This window comes from Macaca mulatta, chromosome 14 (assembly GCF_049350105.2).
Source record: "Macaca mulatta isolate MMU2019108-1 chromosome 14, T2T-MMU8v2.0, whole genome shotgun sequence".
NCBI classification, from domain to species: domain Eukaryota; kingdom Metazoa; phylum Chordata; class Mammalia; order Primates; family Cercopithecidae; genus Macaca; species Macaca mulatta.
In genome coordinates this window covers 18,642,871-18,664,634 of record NC_133419.1, presented here as the reverse complement: position 1 = coordinate 18,664,634, position 21,764 = coordinate 18,642,871, and the positions used below count along the sequence as shown (strand labels likewise).

Below are 21,764 nucleotides of genomic sequence, written 5' to 3'. Positions count from 1 at the left end.
AGCAATTTAAGATAGTAAATACCAAAGAGATAAAAATAGGTAATGGGATACTAAGTGTTTATGGGGGCCAAAGGGCGGGGGCTATTATTGAGTTAGGATAAACAGTGTATAAAAGCAGGGATACTTATGAAATTCAGAACCTGCGTATATGGGCGGCTGACAGTAATTCTTCGACACCGGGAAACAATGGATTCAAAAGAATTCTTCATCTCAGATTCCTCTAAAACCAAATCTTCAACAATGGGAGTCCAAAGAAACCTGGACCGTCGTGAGGCGACTGCCCCCGGAACTTGAGTGGCCAGCTCCACTTTGAGACACGGAGACTGTTTGTGTGACACCTCCTCCAGCTCCCGTCCCCTTTCCGCCGCGTGGGTGCCATGGCAACGGAGAGAGACTGCAACCTGGGTTCCGGAAGTCTGAGAGCTGGAGCTTTGAAGCCACCCCGGTCAAAGGATGCTGAGTCCGGAGCGCCTAGCCCTACCGGACTACGAGTATCTGGGTAGGAACCCCCCTTCAACTTTGGGGAGGGAAAGACGTGCAGACGAATTAGGCCGGGGTCTGGGAGGAGGCGGGGGCGGGGGCCGGGTCTGAGTGGGATCGGGTCCGGGTGGTATTGGGAGGGGCGGAGAGGCGGGGGTTCTAGGGCCTGAACCTGTAAGGCCGAGTAGGAAGGAGAAAAGCACCTGGGAAGTAAAGAATTGTTTGAAGTGTAGGGGCTGGAACTCAGGCAATGTGGATTGTGTTCAAAGTGGGTCAGGTTGGAGTTGAGGATTTGGGGCCCTGTTGGGGTATTATTGACCTGCTGTTAGTGGAGTAAGAATAACCTTGGAACCTCAAGTGCCAGATCAGTCATTCCGTGAGTAACTGTCTTACCATTGCGGCGACAGCGAACATTTCGAGCTTTTCTTTTTCATTAGGCACTGTGCTAAGCATTTTACATGCATTATTCTTCATTTGAATTTCTCAACTGCCCTAGGAGGAATTACCGTGTTTTCTTCCAGTTTTGCAGGTGGAGAAACTGGGGCTGAAGAGATAACTTGTGTAAGTTAGGCCACACAACTAGAAAATGGTAGCACTAGGATCAGAACCGGATTTGCCCACTCCAACAGAACTTGAGATATTGACTTAGCTCTTGAGCTAAGACTGTATATGTAGTACTTTCTTGAGCATCTTTAGTGTGTAAGGCATTTAATGAATGAAAAAAAGCACACATACACATGGATATGTACACACACACACATATGCACACAATACACTTTTTTTTTTTTTTTGAGAAGGAGTCTGACTCTGCCGCCCAGGCTGGCGTGCAGTGGCGCTATCTCGGCCCACTGCAAGCTCCGCCTCCGGGGTTCACGCCATTCTCCTGCCTCAGCCTCCCAAGTAGCTGGGACTACAGGCGCCCGCCACCTCGCCCCGCTAATTTTTTGTGTGTTTAGTAGAGATGGGGTTTCACCGTGTTAGCCAGGATGGTCTCAATCTCCTGACCTCGTGATCCGCCCGCCTCAGGCCTCCCAAAGTGCTGGGATTACAGGAGTGAGCCACCGCACGTGCGAGAAGTTTTAAGTTTACAGAAAATTGAGCAGATAGTACAGCGAGTTCCCATATATCTTGGGTCTCCCTCACTCACAGTTTCCCCTATTATTTATGTCTTGCATTAGTGTGGTACATTTGTTACACTGGATAAACTAATATGGACGTATTATTATTGCATATAATATATAATATATAACAATTAGGGTTACTTCTTTGTGTCGTTCAGTTCTGTGGGTTTTGATAAATGCGTAATGTCATGTATTCACCATTCCATTATACAGAATAGTTTCACTGTCCTAAAAAATCCTCTGTGCTCCACCTATTGATCCTTCTCCCTCCGCCTGCAGCCCTTGCCAACCACTGATCTTATTGTCTCTAAAGTTTTGCCTTTTCCAGAATATCATGTAGTTGGAGTCATACAGTGTGTAAATTTTTCAGATGGGCTTCTTTAACTTAGCAGTAAGCATTTCAGTTTCCTCTATGTCTTTCTGTGGCATGATAGCTCATTTCTTTTTATTGCTGAATAATAATTCCATTGTATAGATGTACCATGCACATCTTTTTTTTTTTTCTTCTTTTTTTTTTTTTTTTTTGAGACAGTGTCTTGCACTGTCACTCAGGCTGGAGTGCAGTGGCACTATTACGGCTCACTGCAGCCTCGACCTCTGGTCTCACATGATCTTCCTACCTTAGCCTCCCAAGTAGCTAGGACTACAGGCACATGCCACTATCCCTGGTTAATTTTTTAATTTTTTGTAGAGAAAGAGTCTCACTATGTTGTCCAGGTTGGTCTTGAACTCCAGGGCTCAAGCAAGCCTCTTATTGTGGCCTTCCAAAGTGCTGAGATTACAGGTGTGAGTCACTGCACCTGGCTTACATCTCTTTTTTTTTTTTTTTTTTGGAGATGGAGTTTCACTCTTGTTGCCTAGGCTGGAGTGCAATGACGCGATCTGGGCTCACTACAACCTCCGCCTCCCAGGTTCAAGTGATTCTCCTGCCTCAGCCTACCTAGTACCTGGGATTACAGGCATGCGCCACCACGCCTGGCTCATTTTATATTTTTAGTAGTGACGGGTTTCTCCATGTTGGTCAGGCTGGTCTTGAACTCCTGACCTCAGGCGATCCGCCCACTTCGGCCTTCCAAACTGCTGGGATTACAGGGGTGAGCCACTGCGCCCGACCAACATCTTTTTAAATGAAAAACAACTCTGTTTTAAATTTTGTCTAATTTATTTTAAAAATTAATTTTAAAATATTTTTTAAGGTTGGTAATATGGAAACTTGATTCAAAATATTTTTTAGGCCAGGCAAGAATAAGTTCCACAAAGTGGAATTGGTGGATCAAGGGCATATGCATTGAAGTATTGATAGATATTGCCAGATTGCCCTTCATAAGTGTTATACCATTTTGCCACCAGCAATGAAAGAGAATGCCTGTTTCCCCACTGTCCTGACAACAAAATACATCAAACTTGGATTTTTTTCAATCTAAGTGACAAATAGTCTCAGAGTAGATTTAATGTGTATTGTTAAATGAAGTCGAGTGTCTTTTTACCAAGTTTAAGGGCTGTTGGTCTTTGAAAGCTATATATACACAAAAATGTACATGAACATATATATATATATTATATATATATATGCACACACACATAGAGAGAGCTTAAGACAGTGACCACATCCATTAATCAGCTAAAAGGGGATACTGATATCACAGATAATTTTTTATTTAATGAATAACAATATCAATGTCAAGCAATGCCTAGACTTTTTCCAAAGATTTTATGTATTTTATTTACCCAGTACTCAATGAATATATGAAATATTTGAAAAGCCTAGTTCATTGTTCAATTCCTTGGGTGTTTGCTGTTTGAATTTTATGTCCCAAAGACTTGGCATATTTGGCATATTGGTGCTTTGGTGAATAGAAGTTGTTGGTCTCTTCATAAATGGCTTTTTCAGGAAGATCAATTCAGTGGTAGTGTTGAGAATGAATCTACAAACAGAATCAGAGTCTCAGGTTGGTTGAAGAAGCTTCAACGTTTGTGAAGTCCAACCAACCACCTAATACTTGAATCCTATACAAATGCTTCTTCATGCTTTGTTTCATATTTAAGTGTCTTAATTCCTTGTCCTAACCACTGACTAGACATTCATACTGCCCTCAGCATGGTCACACCACTCACTGGCTTCTCCTGGTTCATCAAACCGTATCACTCTGCTGAAATGCGTTTGTCTTTAGTTGAGAACTATCCCTGCCTATTACGATTTGGTCTGTCTTAGAAGCATGCTGCTTTGACCTATTCACCCTCAATCTTTTTTTTCGAGACAGAGTCTCGCTCTGTCACCTAGGCTGGAGTGCAATGGCATGATCTCAGCTCACTGCAACCTCTGCCTCCAGGGTTCAAGTGATTCTCATGCCTCAGCCTCCCAAGTAGCTGGGATTACAGGCGCCTGCCACCATGCCCAGCTAATTTTTATATTTTTAGTAGAGACAGAGTTTTACCAGGTTTGCCAGGCTGGTCTTGAACTCCTGACCTCAGGTTATCCACCCACCTCGGCCTCCCAAAGCGCTGGGATTACAGGCGTGAGCCACCGTGCCCGGCCAACCTATTCACCCTCAATCTAATGACCGCTTAAAATCACTCCCTAGAGAATAGATTAATAGATTAATAAAATATTTCCTGATTTACAATTTTAAATACCTGTGGTTTTTCAATTTGTTTTTGTTTTATAAATTATAAAGTTACTTGCATGTGTAGGCCTAAAGAAGGCTATACTTACAGAGAAACAAAACTGCAGACTGGAAAGCCCTAGGCATTCAGTGAAACCCAAAAGTTAAAGTTGAGTTCCCCTTGGTTAGTGTATCTGGAGACCTCTCTTTAGGATTATGGTGTAATTACAGGGATACCTATCCAATGAATATCTAGAGATATCCCTTTCTCCCTGCTAGCTAGGGATTATATTTACCTTTCTGACTATTAGTGAAGAAATCAATCTTTTATCATGTTGGGTAAACTGATCCTTTCCCCACTGACTTTGTAGATTAGGAACCTGTAATCATGGCCTTGCATGGCTTAAGATCTTAAGATCATCACTAAAGAATAGCTTAATTATGTTCATGTCTGCAGTCATCAGAATGTAGTGATAAAAACTGTGTTAATGCCCAGGCCTGAAGAGAGAAAGGAGAGTCTGGTAAGGAGATGAAATAAGTATAGACCCTTTGTGTAGGACCCGCAGAAGATTTCCAGCCTTATGAAACCTACTTAGTGGAAGCTTCTGCCAGAGGCTGGAGGTGTGTCTGTGTATCTGGTTGGGTGTGGCTAGCTCTCTAGAGCCAAAGGGCAGCCTGTTCTGGTCCCAGGTTTGCCAAACCTACCACCTACATGCGACCTGAGTTTTTCACTCCACCTAATTTGGTAAGGTGCATGCTTTCACTCACGCTCCAAGTTGCCTCTTCTTTTCCATGGAACCTGCTTATTCTAACTATGGCTGGGGGGTTAGCCATAGTTATGGCATAGTGGGTTAGCATAATAGATAACTCTAGAAATCAAAGATGGCCTTTCTCCTTTGGGGACTAGACATTTAGAAGAATTACAATAAATTGGGTAGCTTTTTTTTAAGCTATAGTTTTTGAACTCTTCCTATATGCCTGGCACTGTGGTTTGTCTCATTTAATTTTCACAACTACCATATGAAGTGAGTACTCTTACTAGTCCCAATTAGTAGTTATTAATATCATCTTGTCATTCTATAAAGAAGGAAGCTGAGGCTTAGAAAGGCTAATTGATTTGCACAAGGTCACACAGGCAATGATGCCTAGTAAAGCAGGAGTTCAAACCCAGGTTTGTCAGATTCCACAGCTTGTGTTTTCTCCTCTTCACTAAAAAGATAAAAACAAACCAAAAAAACCCTATTGGTTCAAAGGGCAGTAATTCTTGCTTCCTTATTAAGGATGGGGCTCTTGCAAATAAGTTTCTTGGGAACAAGAATTGTATTTTACTTATCATTGTCGACCTTCTGTCATTGTCTACCTTTTATCATTATCTACCTTCTATCACTGTATACTCTCCCACACTTAGTTCATACATATATGTGAAATGGAATATGAATAATCTGACCTTAGGGTACCCCAAACATGAGTAGCTAACAAAAGCAACCAGACTTATTAAGAACTTACTCTGTGCCAGGTACCATTTTAAATGCTTTACATATATTGATGCATATGAAGATAGTTTCAGTTGTTATCTCCATTCGGCAGATGAGGAAATGACACACAAAGATACCAAATAACAAGTCAGTAAGTGGTGGATCTAGAATTCTAACCCAGCAGTCTAATTCAAGTCCACGTGGTTAAACTCTATGCTATAAATACTTTGAGCAACTCCCAAAGTGAGGCTCCAACTATTGTGTAGACCTATATGTGGATCCTGGAGTAAGGTCAAGTGATTCCAGTGTCTTCATTTAACATTTCTGCCATGAGGAGGCATCCGAGGAATGAGGATGGATCAGAGAATGGTAAAATTCCAATTTCTTCTTGCCACTGGACTCATCTCTCAGAGGCAGGCAATGAGGAAGATAACTTCTAACCATTTGGGAGAATTTTATTGACAATCATCTTTGTACTTTGGGTAGCTGTATGACCTAGAAGAAATTACTTAACCTTTCTGTGCCTTAGTTTCCACATCTTCAAAATGTGGGTAATAATAGTACTGTCGTGGTGGCTCACGCCTATATTCCCAGCACTGTGGGAGGCCAAGGAGGGAGGATTGCTTGAGCCCAGGAGTTTGAGACCTACGGGACATAGTGAGACTTTGTCTCTACTAAAAATTAAAAAAAAAAAAAATTAGCTGGGTGTGACAGCATGCACCTGTAGTCCTAGTTACTCAGGAGGCAGAGGTGGGAGGATGCCTTGAGCCTGGAGGTCAAGGCTGCAATGAGCTGTTTTCATGCCACTGCACTCCAGCCTTGGTGACAAAGTGAGACCCTTTCTCAAAAAATTTAAAAAAGGCCAGGCACAGTGGCTCATGCCTATAATCCCAGCACTTTGGGAGGCCGAGGCGGGTGGGTCACCTGAGGTCAGGAGTTCAAGACCAGCCTTGCCAAAATGGTGAAACCCCGTCTCTACTAAAAATGCAAAAACTAGCAGGGCGTTGGGGGTGTGTGCCTGTAGTCCCAGCTACTCAGGAGGCTGAGACATGAGAATTGCTTGAACCTGGGAGGAGGAGGCTGCAGTGAGCTGAGATCTCACCACTGCACTCTAGCCTGGGTGACAGAGTCCTGAGACTCCGTCTCAAAAAAAAAAAAAAAAAAATTGTACTTACCTCATATATGAAAGCATTTATCCTGTTAGAGCACCTGTGTAGGTGCTCAATAAATATTGACTGCTAGTGTTATTACCGTATTTTTGTGCAAATATGTAAACATCTGGTGGCAATCACGAATGCGTGCCTCTCAGATCTCCTACTGTGGGGAGGGAAGGGTAATTGACTCCTGACCCCAGCTCTGAATCTAACACCTTGTTCACACTGAGGTCACACTTTCCACAGACTGCTCCTAGTCAATGACTGGGCAGGACAGACCCACTTCTATGAGATGTTTTACTCCTCTGGTGGGTGACTTTGGCTTAAAGACTCACTGCACACTGCTAAGTCCCTCATTCTCCCTTCTCCCTCCTTTACTAGGGTCACACCTGCATTTGATCTCTTAGCTCTCCTAGACTCCTCCAGCTTCCTTCCCATTTTCTGTCATGGGCGTTTCCCCCAGTACATCTCTCACATGTCTGATCCTGTTTTGGTGTCTGCTTCTCACAGTATCTGAGCTAAGACAACATCTAACAGTTACTGATATAGTCTCTTCCAGCCATGAGATTAACACAATTTCTTTAGGCCTTGGCAAAGGTTCTGACATAGGACCCCTTCTATGTGGAAGATAAGTGTTGCTAATCTTAATTTTTTTTGTATTTGCTGATACCAAAGCATGTGATATTTACTTGTCTGACTGCCAGACACATTTTATTTTTTGATTGTGAATGAATCCTGATAAACTTATTTTTATTTGAATATAACTAGTGAGCCTTCCAAACCCAATTCTATGCTAGGAAATACTGCCGTTTACAGTAAGTTAGCAGAAATTCTCTTAGGGCCTTAAAGTGTTTGGTTGCTGCAGAAAGGAAATGAAATAAAATAGGTGTTACACTGACTCCCTAAATCTTTGGAAACTAGGTTTATAATACATAAAACTGGTCACTTTGAAATGTTTATGGGCCAGGTGCGATAGCTCATGCCTGTAATCCCAGCATTTTGGGAGGCCGAAGTGGGCGGATCACTTGAGGTCAGGAGTTTGAGACCAGCTTGGCCAACATGGCAAAACCCTGTCTCTACTAAAAATATGAAAAATAGCTGGGCTCAATAGCTGGTGCGCACCTGGAGTCCCAGCTACTTGGGAGGCTGAGGCAAGAGAATCGTGTGAACCCGGGAGGCAGAGGTTGCAGTGAGCCGAGATCACGCCAGTGTACTCCAGCCTGGGCGACAGAGCAAGAATCTGTCTCAAAATGATAATAAATAAATACATAAAATAATTGTGAACATGTTCACGAAGTCACCTCTTTCTTTCCTTTTTCCTCCCCCTACCCTTCTCCTTCCTTTTCTTCCTCCCTGAATACCTTCTGTATATAAAGCCAGGCATGAATATATGAATATAAAGCATCCCTCCCCACAGGAAACTTACACAATAGATGGGACATATTCATAAATGACCATAACATAAAAGGACAGTGTAATAAGTAGAGAGTATGTGAGCTATCTGGTTCTAGAGCCAGCAGCTATCTTGGCCTTTTACCAGTTTGGTCAGCAGCTTCTCAGTCATCGAAGGGACAGTAGTTCCCTTGGTAGCCTAGTTCTGGAATGGGCCTTTTGGGAGTTGTTCCTGGAAGGTCAATCTAGATTATTTTCCTTTTCCAAAGATTCTGTAACCTATTTAATACATATAATAAATAAACATCTTTTTGTTGGAGGGAAAAAAGCAAGTAAGTTCTAAGGCATTTTGTTCCCAACCCTTGCCTACCCCCATTTCTCCAAAGTAAATTGCAGAGAGATTTCAATGTTATTTTGGGTTTTTAAGATAGCTTTAAAATTTTTGACTTTGTTTATTATAATTATATTCAAGTAATGTTAAAATCTTTATTCCAAATGCTATTCAGAAGTTGGGGATCACTTTTATTTGCACAAATGCAATATATGCTAAATGAATAATTCTAGGAGGCTGAGTAGATAAATTGAAGTTTTAAAAATAACAGTAGAGCAGAAGAGACATGATCCATTATCCTATTTCTGGTTCATCATCCTATTTATGTCCTTCATAGCACTTGTTTATCTACTTGTATACTTGGTTATTATCTGTTTCTTTTTTTTTTTTTTTTTTTTGAGACGGAGTCTCGCTGTGTCACCCAGGCTGGGGTGCAATGGCACGATCTCGGCTCACTGCAACCTCCACCTCCCAGGTTCAAGCAATTCTCCTGTCTCAGCCTCCCTAGTAGCTGGGATTACAGGCGTGTGCCATCATGCCCGGCTAATTTTTTGTATTTTAGTAGAGACAGGGTTTCAGCATGTTGCCCAGGCTGGTTTTGAACTCCTGAGCTCAAGCAATCTACCTGCCTCGGCCTTCCAAAGTGGTAGGATTACAGGCGTGAGCCACGGCGCCCGGCTGTCTGTTTTTTATTAGAATGTGAGCCATGAGGGCAGGCTTTTTCTCTCTAAAATCTAGCACAATGCTTGGCCCAAGTGAAGTGCTCAATTGCTGAATGAATGGTGTACTTTAAGTAACAGAATAAACTTTAAAATAAATGGGAGAAAGGAATCCAGTTCAACAAATAGTTACTGAATTCCTAACATGTGAGAGAAACTATGCTTTTCCCCTCTTCCATGAATGAAAAAGGATGACTGATTAAATCTGCTGTGGATCTTTTCGGTTTTAATTCTGATTATACCTAAGGTTAATTTCTTGGTTGATACCATAGTTTCTGTGTTTGGGTTACATAACACTAAAATTTAATCCATTTTGTAAAAGCAGTATTTTAAAAAGGAAGGAGATTTTCTACAATTTTGGAGCATCTCAATGAGATCCTGTCCTTTAGTTGGACAGAGTGATATGCTTTGATTAAGACTGGAATTACCCTTGTAAACTAATCCGTGGGTCCTCTTTCTGTGCTGGGATCACCCTTACACTACTTCCCTAGGGGCCTTAGGAAATAGCTCATTCTATGATTGGAATTTCAAGTCAAAACACATTTATCTGAGCAGAATTTTAATGATTTATCAAAGAGAGAAGGGATTTTCCCAAACACATCTGAACTTACCAAATTACTGATCCCACTAGCTATGTTTTTTCTTAAGCACCTTTCTTTAAACAAAGCAATTACTGCTGAAATCATCAAATGTATTTTTTTTCATGGAAAGCTTTTGACTAAGTTTTGTTTGATTAGCAGGAACCTAGTAAAAGTAAATATTGTTTGAGACGGCACTTTCAGAGCCTGTTCTTTTTCTTCATTCAATTAGCTTTTGAAGTACTGTTCTTTGGAGAAAGTAAGAGCCTTTTTTCTAGCTGTCCTATTGTGTAACTCAATGTCTCCTTAACACTATTATCTAGCCCTGAGATTACAGGTAATTGTGATAAAACACAAGCTTCAGTTTCTGTAATCTCAGACAGAAATCTGCTTGTGCCCCACAACTTCATATCAGGTGTTTTTTAAATTCAGACTTCTCTCACCTGGGGCAGTCCCACTGGCCCAAAGTAAACAGAGGCATCTGGCAGGGATAGAGCTGCATTAGGGCCCATTGCCACTTTTTTTCCCCTCCTTTAAATTAATGTGGCAGAACTCCTCCTGTGGCCAACTTACAAAGACCTGTTCTAAATGGGAAAATTCTATATTTTAAAATAGGCATGTTTGAAACAATATCACTTTTGAATGTAAGATATATGAAAGGCCACATGTCTTCGGCTTTGCTTGTCAAATGGAGAGGCTGCCAGAACCGGTCGGCTCTATGGTTCTCATGCCCCAAAGTCCTGCAAATTGACACATAAGTAGGCAACACACAAAGAAGTTCAGCCCATGAGAAAGTGAGTTTGGGCACTTGGGCTGGCCTCCTTTCTCTCTGTGTGGAGTTCTTTCCAGCTTTGCCTCTTCTGTCCCATCTTAGTTTTTCAGAAAGGAGAGATTAAATGTGTCTGGTATTTCAGCATGTTAACTGCTTGGGCAACATGAATCTAGCACTCAGGCCACTGTTCAGCCTGTCATATGGAAGGAATTGCCTTTCAGAGGAGATTATAATTGTGTATGTAGCCACACAAATGCACATTCTGCCTGGAGGAAAATGGACAGAAGAGGATGCCTTATGCTGCCACTCAGGTCTCTTTGTGGAAGGCTGCATAAGAAGCGCTTACATGGCATTGTCCCCTCTTTTGGGCTTAATGAGTCATCTTTTTGTGTGATGGCTACTTAAAAAAAAAAAAAAAAAAAAAGGAAAGAAGAAATGTACTCTTCCCCAATTGAGCTGCTTTTACTGGCCCTGCTGCTTTGTCTAAGAGTTTTGTACATTCCTCATGACATCATTTACAATGCTAGTGCACAGACAGTAAACAAAACATAATTTAGCCCTTGGGCACCTATATGAAACTTAAGTAGTCCAATTTAAAGAAATGATAACAATAAACTTCATAAACAGTGAACACATGAGCTTAAACAGCAAGCATAACTCCAGTCCTTTTTGGAATGCGATGCATTGAAAGATGGCTATAGAGAAAACTAGAAGCTCCACATGTCAGTTATGTGCAGTTAAGCCTTGAGTCCATGGTCTAGTGTTAATCTCAAGCAGTACATTCTAGTTAGTGGATAAAATACAGGCTATCATGTGAAGTCATTAAGCTCCTTGAGCCACAGCATTTCACCTATAAAAGTGGAAAAGGTAATATTGCCCCCTACCTCACAGGAATGAAAAGATGATTGAAAAGACAAACTTGTGGAGTTCTTTATAGGGAAGGTATTTTGTAAATAGAAAACACTGTTATTATTCTCCTTGATCAAATTTCCCCAACAAATGGAGTTGATAAAAGCTACCTCACAGAGGGTTGAGAGGATGAATTAATTAATATATGTCAGTATCTTAAGAGTAAACTATTTAATGAAACCTAAAATTGATTGTCTTTCTTGATAGTCTGTAAACCACCAGACCTGCTGTTTAGAAACATGATTGTCTTCTAAAGTCTCGTGTGTGCAGTCTTTGCCTTCCCTTCAAGGGTTGGCATGGTAAAGAATCGTGAATGTACAGGCAAAAGATAGGTTAAATCTTCAGGGAGAACAGCCTTGCCTTTTTTCTTTTCAAGGTTATATTTACAAATAGCCTTTGGAGTCTTGCTAATCTTCATTACTATGCCTGAACATAGGGACTGTTTTGACCTTTGTTCTTCCAGTAAATATTTATTTTTGATATCGTATTTCTAAATGAGAAACACACTTAGAAGGAAAAGAAGTGGTTGAATTTGTCTCACATTATAAATTTTTTCTTATCTTTCCTGGGATGGTAAGATAAAATAATTTTTTTTTTTTTTGAGACAGAGTTTTGCTCCATCACCCAGGCTGGAGTGCAATGGCGCAGTCTCAGCTCACTGCAACCTCTGCCTCCTGGGTTCATGCAATTCTCATGCCTCAGCCTCCTAAGTAGCTGGAATTACAGGTGCTTGCCACCATGCCTGGCTAATTTTTGTATTTTTAGTAGAGATGGGGGTTTTGCCATGTTAGCCAGGCTGGTCTCAAACTCCTGATCTCACGTGATCCACCTGCCTCGGCCTCCCCAAATGCTGGGATTACAAGCATGAGCCATCGTGCCTGGCCCAAAAATAGCTATTATTGAAGGACCTGACATCAGGCTCTTCAACTGGAAAGTTCTCAAACTTAGCCAAGTAATTAAAAACAGCTTTGGTTGTTCAGAATTTAATCTTTTGTTTTCAATTACAGTTAGTAGTATTTGGGTAACTTCATTTCCCAGATTTCATTTGCTATTAGGTGACACAAAAAGGGGAAAGACTTTTCCTTTTTTTTTTTTTTTTTTAAGATGGAGTCTCGCTCTGTTGCCCAGGCTGGAGTGCAGTGGCGCGATCTCGGCTCACTGCAAGCTCCACCTCCCGAGTTCACATCATTCTCCTGCCTCAGCCTCCCGAGTAACTGGGACTACACCTCGCCCCGCTGATTTTTTTGTATTTTTAGTAGAGACGGGGTTTCACTGTGTTAGCCAGGGTGGTCTTGATCTCTTGACCTCGTGATCTGCCGTGATCTGCCCGCCTTGGCCTCCCAAAGTGCTGGGATTACAGGCGTGAGCCACCATGCCTGGCCTAAAGACTTTTTCTTTTAAATTCTAATCCCTTAGGCAGGGATCATGTCTCATATATATATTTTTTAATACAGAGATAATATTTCAACTTTTAAGTAGTACAGCTGCCTAAATACTGTCTTAAGTGGAAACTGTTTTCTTTCTTTCTTTCTTTCTTTTTTTGAGTTGAAGTCTTGCTTTGTTGCCTAGGCTGGAGTGCAATGGCGTGATCTCCGCTCACTGCAACCTCCGCCTTCCGGGTTCAAGCAGTTCTTCTGCCTCAGCCTCCGGAGTAGCTGGGATTACAGGTGCCCACCATCACAGCTGGCTAATTTTTGTATTTTTAGTAGAGACAGGGTTTCACCATATTGGCCAGGCTGGTCTCTTGGCCTGGCTGGTCTTGAACTCCTGACCTCATGATCCACCCACCTCGGCCTCCCAAAGTGCTAGGATTACAGGCATGAGCCACCACGCCTGGCCTGGAAACTGTTTTCAAATAGGTGTTCTTCATATGCCATCTAGAGTCATTCTCATATTCAGGAGGACTGAAGGAGACAGCAGTCTCGTTCAGTTCTCACAGCAGGTAGACATTAGGCTGATCCCATTTTTCTTTGAGGAAACTGGCATTTAAGTTATATAACTTGTCCAAGGTCACTGAGCTAGTATGTCTGGAGCTGAAGTTTGAATGAAGTTTATGTGACTCTAAAGCCAGTATTGTTAGCCACTTTCTTTCAGGTTTTGTAATTTCTAAGGGCCTTCTTTCCCATTCAGTTCAATAACAATTTAAGTGTCAGAACTTAAATTCAGTAGAAAATTCTACAGAATATATGATATATTCCTTAGACTCTTTTTTTTTTTTTTTTTTTTTTTTTTGAGATAAAGTCTCACTCTGTCGTCTAGGCTGGAATGCAGTGGCATGATCACGGCTCACTGTAGCCTCGACCTCCTGAGCTCAGGTGATCCTCCCACCTCAGCCTCCCAGATAGCTCGGACTATAGGTGTGTGCCACCATGCCTAGCTAATTTTTAAATTCTTTGTTTACTATGTTGCCCAGGCTGGTCTCCAACTCCTGGGCTCAAGTGATCCACCCACCTTGGCCTCCCATGGTGCTGAGATTACAGGCATGAGCCACCATACCCTGCCAGATTGTTTTAATATATAGAAGATAATTTAACATTTTCTTGGTGAGGTAGTGTCATTATTTTAGACCTAATTTATTATATTGTGCTAGAAATATGTTATAACATTTACCCATGAGGATGAATGTTATTTTTATTATGCATGAGAAGAAATGGGGGCTCAAAGAACTTATGTAAATTTTCCATTTATATAGACAGCAGTTAGTGAAGCTATGATTTGATTCTAATTCTTCTAATTTGAAATTAAGTGGTTTAGGTGCCATTCAGTGTTAGTTAAATTCTAATTTATAGCTATTAATTAATAAGAAGACATCTCCCTGCTCCCCCACCAGTACTTACCATTCCCTTCTCTCCAGACTAATGTTTCCTACTGAGTCAGTAAGCTGTTGAGGTCTACTGAGGTTTGGCACTTCAGGTGGTTTGGTGCTCCTAATCTCTCAGGGTATTAGGGTGAGGGCTGAGCTGGTGTTATAAAAACAAAACAAAACAAAAAACTCCACCACTTAACTCCCCCACCCTCCCAATGCAATGGCTCATACAAGAAAGCACTTTCTTTCTTTCTTATTTAATTCAAATCCAGGATGTGAAAGGCAGGGTCTGCTTTAGGAAGTCATCATTGGATTTCAGCTAGCAGAGCAGTCAATGAAACACATGGTTTCCAAGGCTGCCTCAACTGTAGCCATTTCTAGCCAGCAAAAGGGGAAGCAGTGAATCCAGGGCAAGGACTTTCTAGGCAAGTGAAGCCGAAGATGCAAACATCACTTGTGCTCATATTTCATAGGTGAGAACTTAATAAGGTCCCTGCTAACTGCCAATGAGGCAGGGAATTTGAATCTAATGGACAATCGTGTGCAAAAAGAATGGCAGCATATTTTTGGCGGGACACAAACAGGAAGCTGTCTACCTAGTATATGCGGTGGAGACATCTCCCCTACTCAAGGCAAGTTGTATTGTTAGTAGCGGCTTGCCCTTATTCACAGGTGAAGCACAGATGTGCTGGTCAGTATTTGGTTTTTCTCCTGTACCTCTGCCTCTTGAAGTACAAAGTTGTTGTTGTTGTTGTTGTTGTTGTTGTTGTTTTTTGAGACAGTGTCTCGCTCTGTCGCCCAGGCTGGAGTGTAGTGGCCCAATCACGGCTCACTGCAAGCTCCGCCTCCCGGGTTTACGCCATTCTCCTGCCTCAGCCTCCCGAGTAGCTGGGACTACAGGCGCCCGCCACCATGCCCGGCTAATTTTTTGTATTTTTTTAGTAGAGACAGGGTTTCACCGTGTTAGCCAGGATGATCTCGATCTCCTGACCTGTGATCCGCCCACTTTGGCCTCCTAAAGTGCTGGGATTACAGGCTTGAGCCACCGCGCCTGGCCCTAGTACAAAGTTATTTTATCCCTGGTCCCTGTCTCTGAGCTTAGTTGTTCCCTTTTTACAATGGTTATTATTTTCTTTCTTAACTTTATGTTGCATGTCATTTCTCTGTGTCACTTCCTGTCCTTTGTAAACATTTCCAATAATCAGAATAGTTCCTTTCTATACTCTAGTTAGTCGTTCACCTTAGAACATGTAATTTTAGAATTTTTAGTTCTTTATAATTGGTTTGTTGCTGGGCGTTGGAGGTAACTTTGCTGCTAAATAATTTTTTTTTCTATTACGAGTTAGAGACCCATTGTAGAAACCAAAATCTTGTTTCCGGAGAGCTAGTTTTACAATAAAGAAAGATATTTATCCTCCTAGACTGGAAAGTGATTGGTAAGAAATTTAGGAGGAGAGTAAGAAAAAGGCAGTGCCACAGACACTAGGGATGTGGAGGTGGAGAGTTTGAAGATGGAGGAAGTGTTCAATGATACCAGATGCCTCAGAGAGGTCAAAAAAGATAAGGGCTGCAAAACAGGTTGTTAGTGGCATTAAGGGAGGTTTCCATGGAGTAGTGTGGCAAGATGCCTGATTTTGCTGGATTGAAGAGTAAATGGGAGGGTGAAGGCATTGAGAATAGGCTAAATTCGTTTCAAGAAGTTTGACCAATTAGGGAAAGGAGGAGAGGGGGTGATAGCAAGAGGAGGAAGAGAGAGTTTATTGTTTTTAGTTTTTAGATGGGAGAAACTTGAGTATGTTTTTAGGCTGACGGGAAAGGAACCATTGTACAGGGAGAGAGGGAAGATCCAAGGGAAGGAAAGGATGATGAATACTTGATGGAACATTTTTAGAAGTGCGAGGAAATTTAGGATCAAAGGCAGAGGTGCAAGGCTATTTTGGAGGTGGGAGTCAGGACCATATTTATCCAGAAGGCACTGTTTGTGTAGTGCCTAACCTACAAACTGTTATGGGATCTTTGAAAATATTTGAGACCTAAAAAAAAAATTTATCAACCCTAAAGTGTGGGTAGATGTTTTATTATGTGTGTATAAAACAATATAATGTCAACTTTCATTATTACATGTAATATTGACAGACATTTTACCATATTTGAAAGCAATTCATAAGTAAGAATTTTCTCAATTAGGAAGAATTCCCAAGTAAGAAATCAGGTCTTAAGGTGGTCTTAAAACAGCTTCACATGGCATAATTGTATTTGAAGAACAAGGTAGGAAGTAAGGATGATGAAGGACATGGTTAAACTTAGAAATGGAACTAGAAGTTGGTGTTCTTTAGCTGATGACCTCTTCTTTGTCTGAATTAAGAATCAAGATTATCTTCTTAGAGTTAGGGAATCAGAAGTAAAAGGCTTGAGGAGAGCAAAGAAAGTCTGTATTAGCTACGGGGGGAAAGAAGAAAGATAGCTCGGCTAGGGCCAAGTACAAGTAATCTGAGCTGCATTAAAGCATGTGAAGTAAGGCTGCATAAATCATTTTTAAAAAAGAAGTAACTAAGAATGCTAACAGGAGCAAAGTTGACTATGGAAATTGGTAAAAGAAAAAAATACAAAAGCATTACAAAATAATAATTAGAAGAAACAATTGAAAAACTCTTTTAGGAAAACATGATGTCACAAATAATGGATAAGAAGAGGGAGGATCCGGCTGGACGCGGTGGCTCATGCCTGTAATCCTAGCACTTTGGGAGGCTGAGGCTGGTGGATCACTTGAGGTCAGGAGTTCGAGACCAACCTGGCCAACATGGTGAAACCCCATTTCTACTAAAAATACAAAAATTGGTTGGGTGTGGTGGCAGGTGCCTATAATTCCGGCTATCCAGGTCGCTGAAGCAGGAGAATCGCTTGAACTCCGGAGGCAGAGGTGGCAGTGAGCCAAGATCGCGCCACTGCACTCCAGCCTGGGCAACACAGTGAGACTCTGTCTTGAAAAAATAAAAAAAAATAAAAATGAAAAAGAAGAGGGAGAATCCAGAGAGTGCAAAATTCCACTTCTTCCATTGAAGAAAGTCCAAAGAATTGCTAGATTTAAAGTTTTTGATGTTTATTTTTCTTAACTACAGAATTTTAAAAATCAAATGGGTCTATAAGAATTATAACAAAAAAAAGCAGTACCCCCTACACCACAACCTTCTCACCTCGAAGTCTCATTCCTCAGAGGAGGCCATTTTCAAATTTTTCACCATTAAAAACAATTTTTTTTTGCTGCATATTTTAAAATAACATGCTTAAATTGCTCTTCTTGATTTTTTCATTTTAGATATTACTTAATGACTTTGTATTATAGAAGATGAGGATTTAGGTCTCTTATACTACTCAATTTCCCTTCTTTCTAGTCTTCCAAAAAAATTATTATAATTTTTGGTTAAATCAACATTCAGTGTTTATTATGACTATGAAAATTATACATATGTATATATGTATACATAGTATATATGTATATATACACATAGTATACAACATATATATGTAAAATATAGTATACTATGATTACATTTCTCCTTTTTGCACTTTTTTTCATTTTCCTGCAATTAATAATTACCTTTCCTTTTGTGCATGGTTTTCTATGAACTTGTCCTTAATTCATCCGCAGACTTTATAGCCTAAGGTCAGTTCAGACACATCAAGCATCCTCTCAGTTTCAATTTCTTTTCTTCAAGATAACTTTTCTGAAGTACTCCTTCATCTAACTGGTCCCCCCTGCTCCAGTCTGGCCTGGCTGCTCTCTAAATCCTTCATCCTTATCATGGGTATTACTTCATCCTTCATCCTTATCATGGGTATTACTTGTCTTGCTTAAGTAAGTTATATATAGTGCGTATTTCCGAAAGCCTATGTCTTCCTTTTTCCTTATATGCTCCTTCTTTTTATTAGATTGCATCCTCTAGTAGCTTTCTGAGAAAGGGTGCATGCAAAGTAAAATTTGGGGGAATCTTCTGTTTCTGAAAATGACTTTATACTACCCTTACACTTGATTGATAGTTTAGATAGGTATAAAATTCTGTGTTGGAGATAATTTTCCCTTAGAATTTTTAAAGCATTTCTCCCCTATCTTTTAGCTTTCTGTATTGCTACTGAGTGATCTAATGCCATTCTGATTTGTGATATTTCATGTTATACATTGGTGTGGATCTTATTTCATTGTCTTGAGATCCTTTCAGTGTAGAAATTCATGTATATCAGTTCTGAGAAGTTTTCTTGAATTATGTGTTCAATATTGTCTCATCTGTGTTCTATCTCTGGAACTATTGTTACTTAGACATTGGACTTATAGATTTATGCTCTAATTTTTCTTTTTTTTTTTTTTTGAGACGGAGTCTCGTTCTGTCGCCCAGGCTGGAGTGCAGTGGCACTATCTCGGCTCACTGCAAGCTCCGCCTCCCGGGTTCACGCCATTCTCCTGCCTCAGCCTCCCGAGTAGCTGGGACTACAGGCGCCCACAACCGCGCCCGACTAATTTTTTGTATTTTTAGTAGAGACGGGGTTTCACCGTGGTCTCGATCTTCTGACCTTGTGATCCGCCCGCCTCGGCCTCCCAAAGTGCTGGGATTACAGGCGTGAGCCACCGCGCCCGGCCTATGCTCTAATTTTTCTTGTTTTTCTCTTTTCTATCTTTTTTGATTGTTACATGTTATATGAATATCTTAACCTTTCCAATCCTTTTGTTGAATATCAAAAATATCTATTGTATTAGCTAGGGTTCCCCAGAAAAACTGAACTAATAGGATATGTAAAGACCTAGATACATAGCTATATAGATATACAGCTGACCCTTGAACAACACGGATTTATATTGTGTGGTCTACTTATACACAGATTTTCTTTGCCACTTTTGAGACAGTAAGATCAACCCCCTCCGTTTCTACTTCCTCAGCCTACTCACGGTGAAAACGAGGATGAAGACCTTTATAATGAGTGATCTACTTCCACTTAATGAGCAGTAAATATATTTTCTCTTCCTCTTGATTTTCTTTTTTTTAAATTTTAAATTATTATTATTGTAGAGATGGGATCTTGCTTTGTTGTCCAGGCTGTTCTTGAACTCCTGGCTTCAAGTGATTCTCCCACCTTGGCCTCCCACAGTGTTGGGATTATAGGCATGAGCCACCACACCTGGCCCCATAATTTTCTTAATAACATTTTCTGTTCCCTAGCTTACTTTATTGTAAGAATACAGTATGTAATACATATACAACGTATGTGCTAATTGACTTTATGTTATTGGTAAGGCTTCCAGTCACATATTGGCTATTAATAGTTATGTTTTGGGGGAGTCCAAAGTTATATGTAGATTTTTTAATTTTCTTTTTACAGAGATAGAGTCTCGCTATATTGTCCAGGCTGGTCTTGAACTCCTGGGTTCAAGCATTCCTCCCTCTTTGACCTCCCAAAGTGCTGGGGTTACAGGCGTGAGCCACTATACCCAGGTCCCACTTTGCTAAAGGGCCAGCCATATAGATTTATTATGGGAATTGGCTCACATGACTATGGAGGCTGAGAAGTCCCACCATTTGTGCCTGCAAGGTAGAGAATCAGGAAAGCCAGTGGTGTAGTTCAGTCTGAGTTCATAGGCTTGAGAAGGTAGTGGTGAGGAGGAGCAGTGTGCTGGTATGAGTTCCAGAGTCTGAAAGCCTGAGAACTAGAAGCCTTGGTGTCCCAGGGCAAGATGAGAGGGAGAATTTGCCTTTCCCCTCTGCCTTTTGTTCTACGTGGGCTCTCATTGGGTTAGATGGTGCCCACCCACATTGCTGAAGGTGAATCTTCTTTATTCAGTCTACTCATTCAAAGGCTAGTCTCTACCAGAAAGTCTCTCACAAACAACCAGAAATGATGTTTTACTAGCTATCTGGGCATCCCTTAGCCCAGTCAAGTTGACATAAAAAATTCATCTACTATGGTAGATTTGATGATTTAAATTTCTACTCCATTTAAAAAAATTTTGAATTACTAAATGTAAGATTTTATCTTGCCTTTCTGAGAATATTAATTGTAGAGTTTCTTTTTTGTTGTTGTTTTATTGTTTTTTTTTTTTTTTTTTTTTTTTTTTTTTTTTTGCACATGAACGTCTTCTACATTTTCTTTTTCTCCTGAGTTCTTTTTTTCCAGTTTTTAAATGTGTGTTTCATATAGAGACTTTTCTCAAGCTTTTGAAGCTACTTGTTTAGGAAAGGGTCTTACAGATCAATATATAGAGTTTTATGTAATATTCCACTTTTTAGTAGGGCATCTCTGTCTTCAAACTGTTCTTGGTGTTCCCAAGTTCAACATCCTTCTGATTTAACTTCTCAGTAGAGAATAAACCTTTAATTTTAAACCTGGGTGGAGGAGGAGTAGTAACTTTACTATACAAGGTTGGGAAGAGGATCTAGAAATGTAACTGCTTCTTATGTAGACTTTTAACCCGATTTTCTGTTTTTACCTTTACTTACTCCCACGGCTTTAGAGGTACCTGATACCTACTATTCCTAAGCCTTTCTGATGTTGTATAAGAGGATGTGCTTGTTTTTGGTCCTGTTTCCTCAGTAAAGCCACTTAAATTTTAGCTTTTTTTCTGTTCGTACAATAAGTTGTGTGTCTAATTTCCATTTTCCAAAAATTTTAACATTTCTTATCTGCTGCCATCAACTCTATTTTTATAAATCTATGTCTTCTTTTTTTGAGATATGCTTAACATACCAATTCAGTGGGGTTTAAATAATTTTTTTTCTTTTTTGAGATGGAGTCTTGCTGTGTAGCCCAGGCTGGACTGCAATGGTACAATCTCAACTCACTGCAACCTCCACCTCCTGGGTTCAAGCAATTCTTCTGCCTTAGCTTCCCGAGTAGCTGGGAATACAGGCACACGCCACCACACCTGGCTAATTTTTGTATTTTTAATAGAGACAGGGTTTCACCATGCTGGCCAGGCTGGTCTTGAACGCCCTGCCCACCTTGGTCTCCCAAAGTGCTGGGATTATAGGCATGAGCCACTGCGCTGGGCCTAAATCATTTTTTTAAAGACACTGAGTCTCAATATATTGCCCAGGCTGATCTTGAACTCCTGGGCTCAAGTGATTCTCTTACCTCAGTTTCCTGTGTAGGTGGGATTTTTTAGTATACTATGCATGACCCCACAATGCCTGGCATTTTTTCGTGTACTCACAAGGTTGTGTAACTACCACCATGATATAATTGCAGAACATTTTTATCACCCCATAAAGAAACTCCATACCAATTAGTAGTCACTCCCATTTTACCTTCCCCACAACCCCTGGCAACCACTACTCTAATTTCTGTCTCTATGAATTTGCCTATTCTAGATATTGCATACAAATGACAATTATTATACAATACGGGGTCTGTTGTGTCTGGCTTATTTCACTTAGCAT

At 40.7% G+C, this 21,764-nt stretch overlaps 1 protein-coding gene across 17 annotated transcripts in view; it reads left to right on the top strand.

The window, feature by feature from the left end:
- Positions 1–374: 374 nt before the first annotated feature.
- Positions 375–21,764, top strand: part of CSTPP1 (centriolar satellite-associated tubulin polyglutamylase complex regulator 1) — a 229,590-nt gene continuing 208,200 nt past the window's right edge. For all 17 annotated transcript variants that reach the window (XM_015114200.3, XM_077960900.1, XM_077960897.1 and 14 more), the window contains exon 1: positions 375–499. In XM_015114200.3, coding sequence (XP_014969686.1) covers positions 454–499 — 46 coding nt within the window. In that variant the 5' untranslated portion in view covers positions 375–453. The remainder of the gene's footprint in view (positions 500–21,764) is intronic.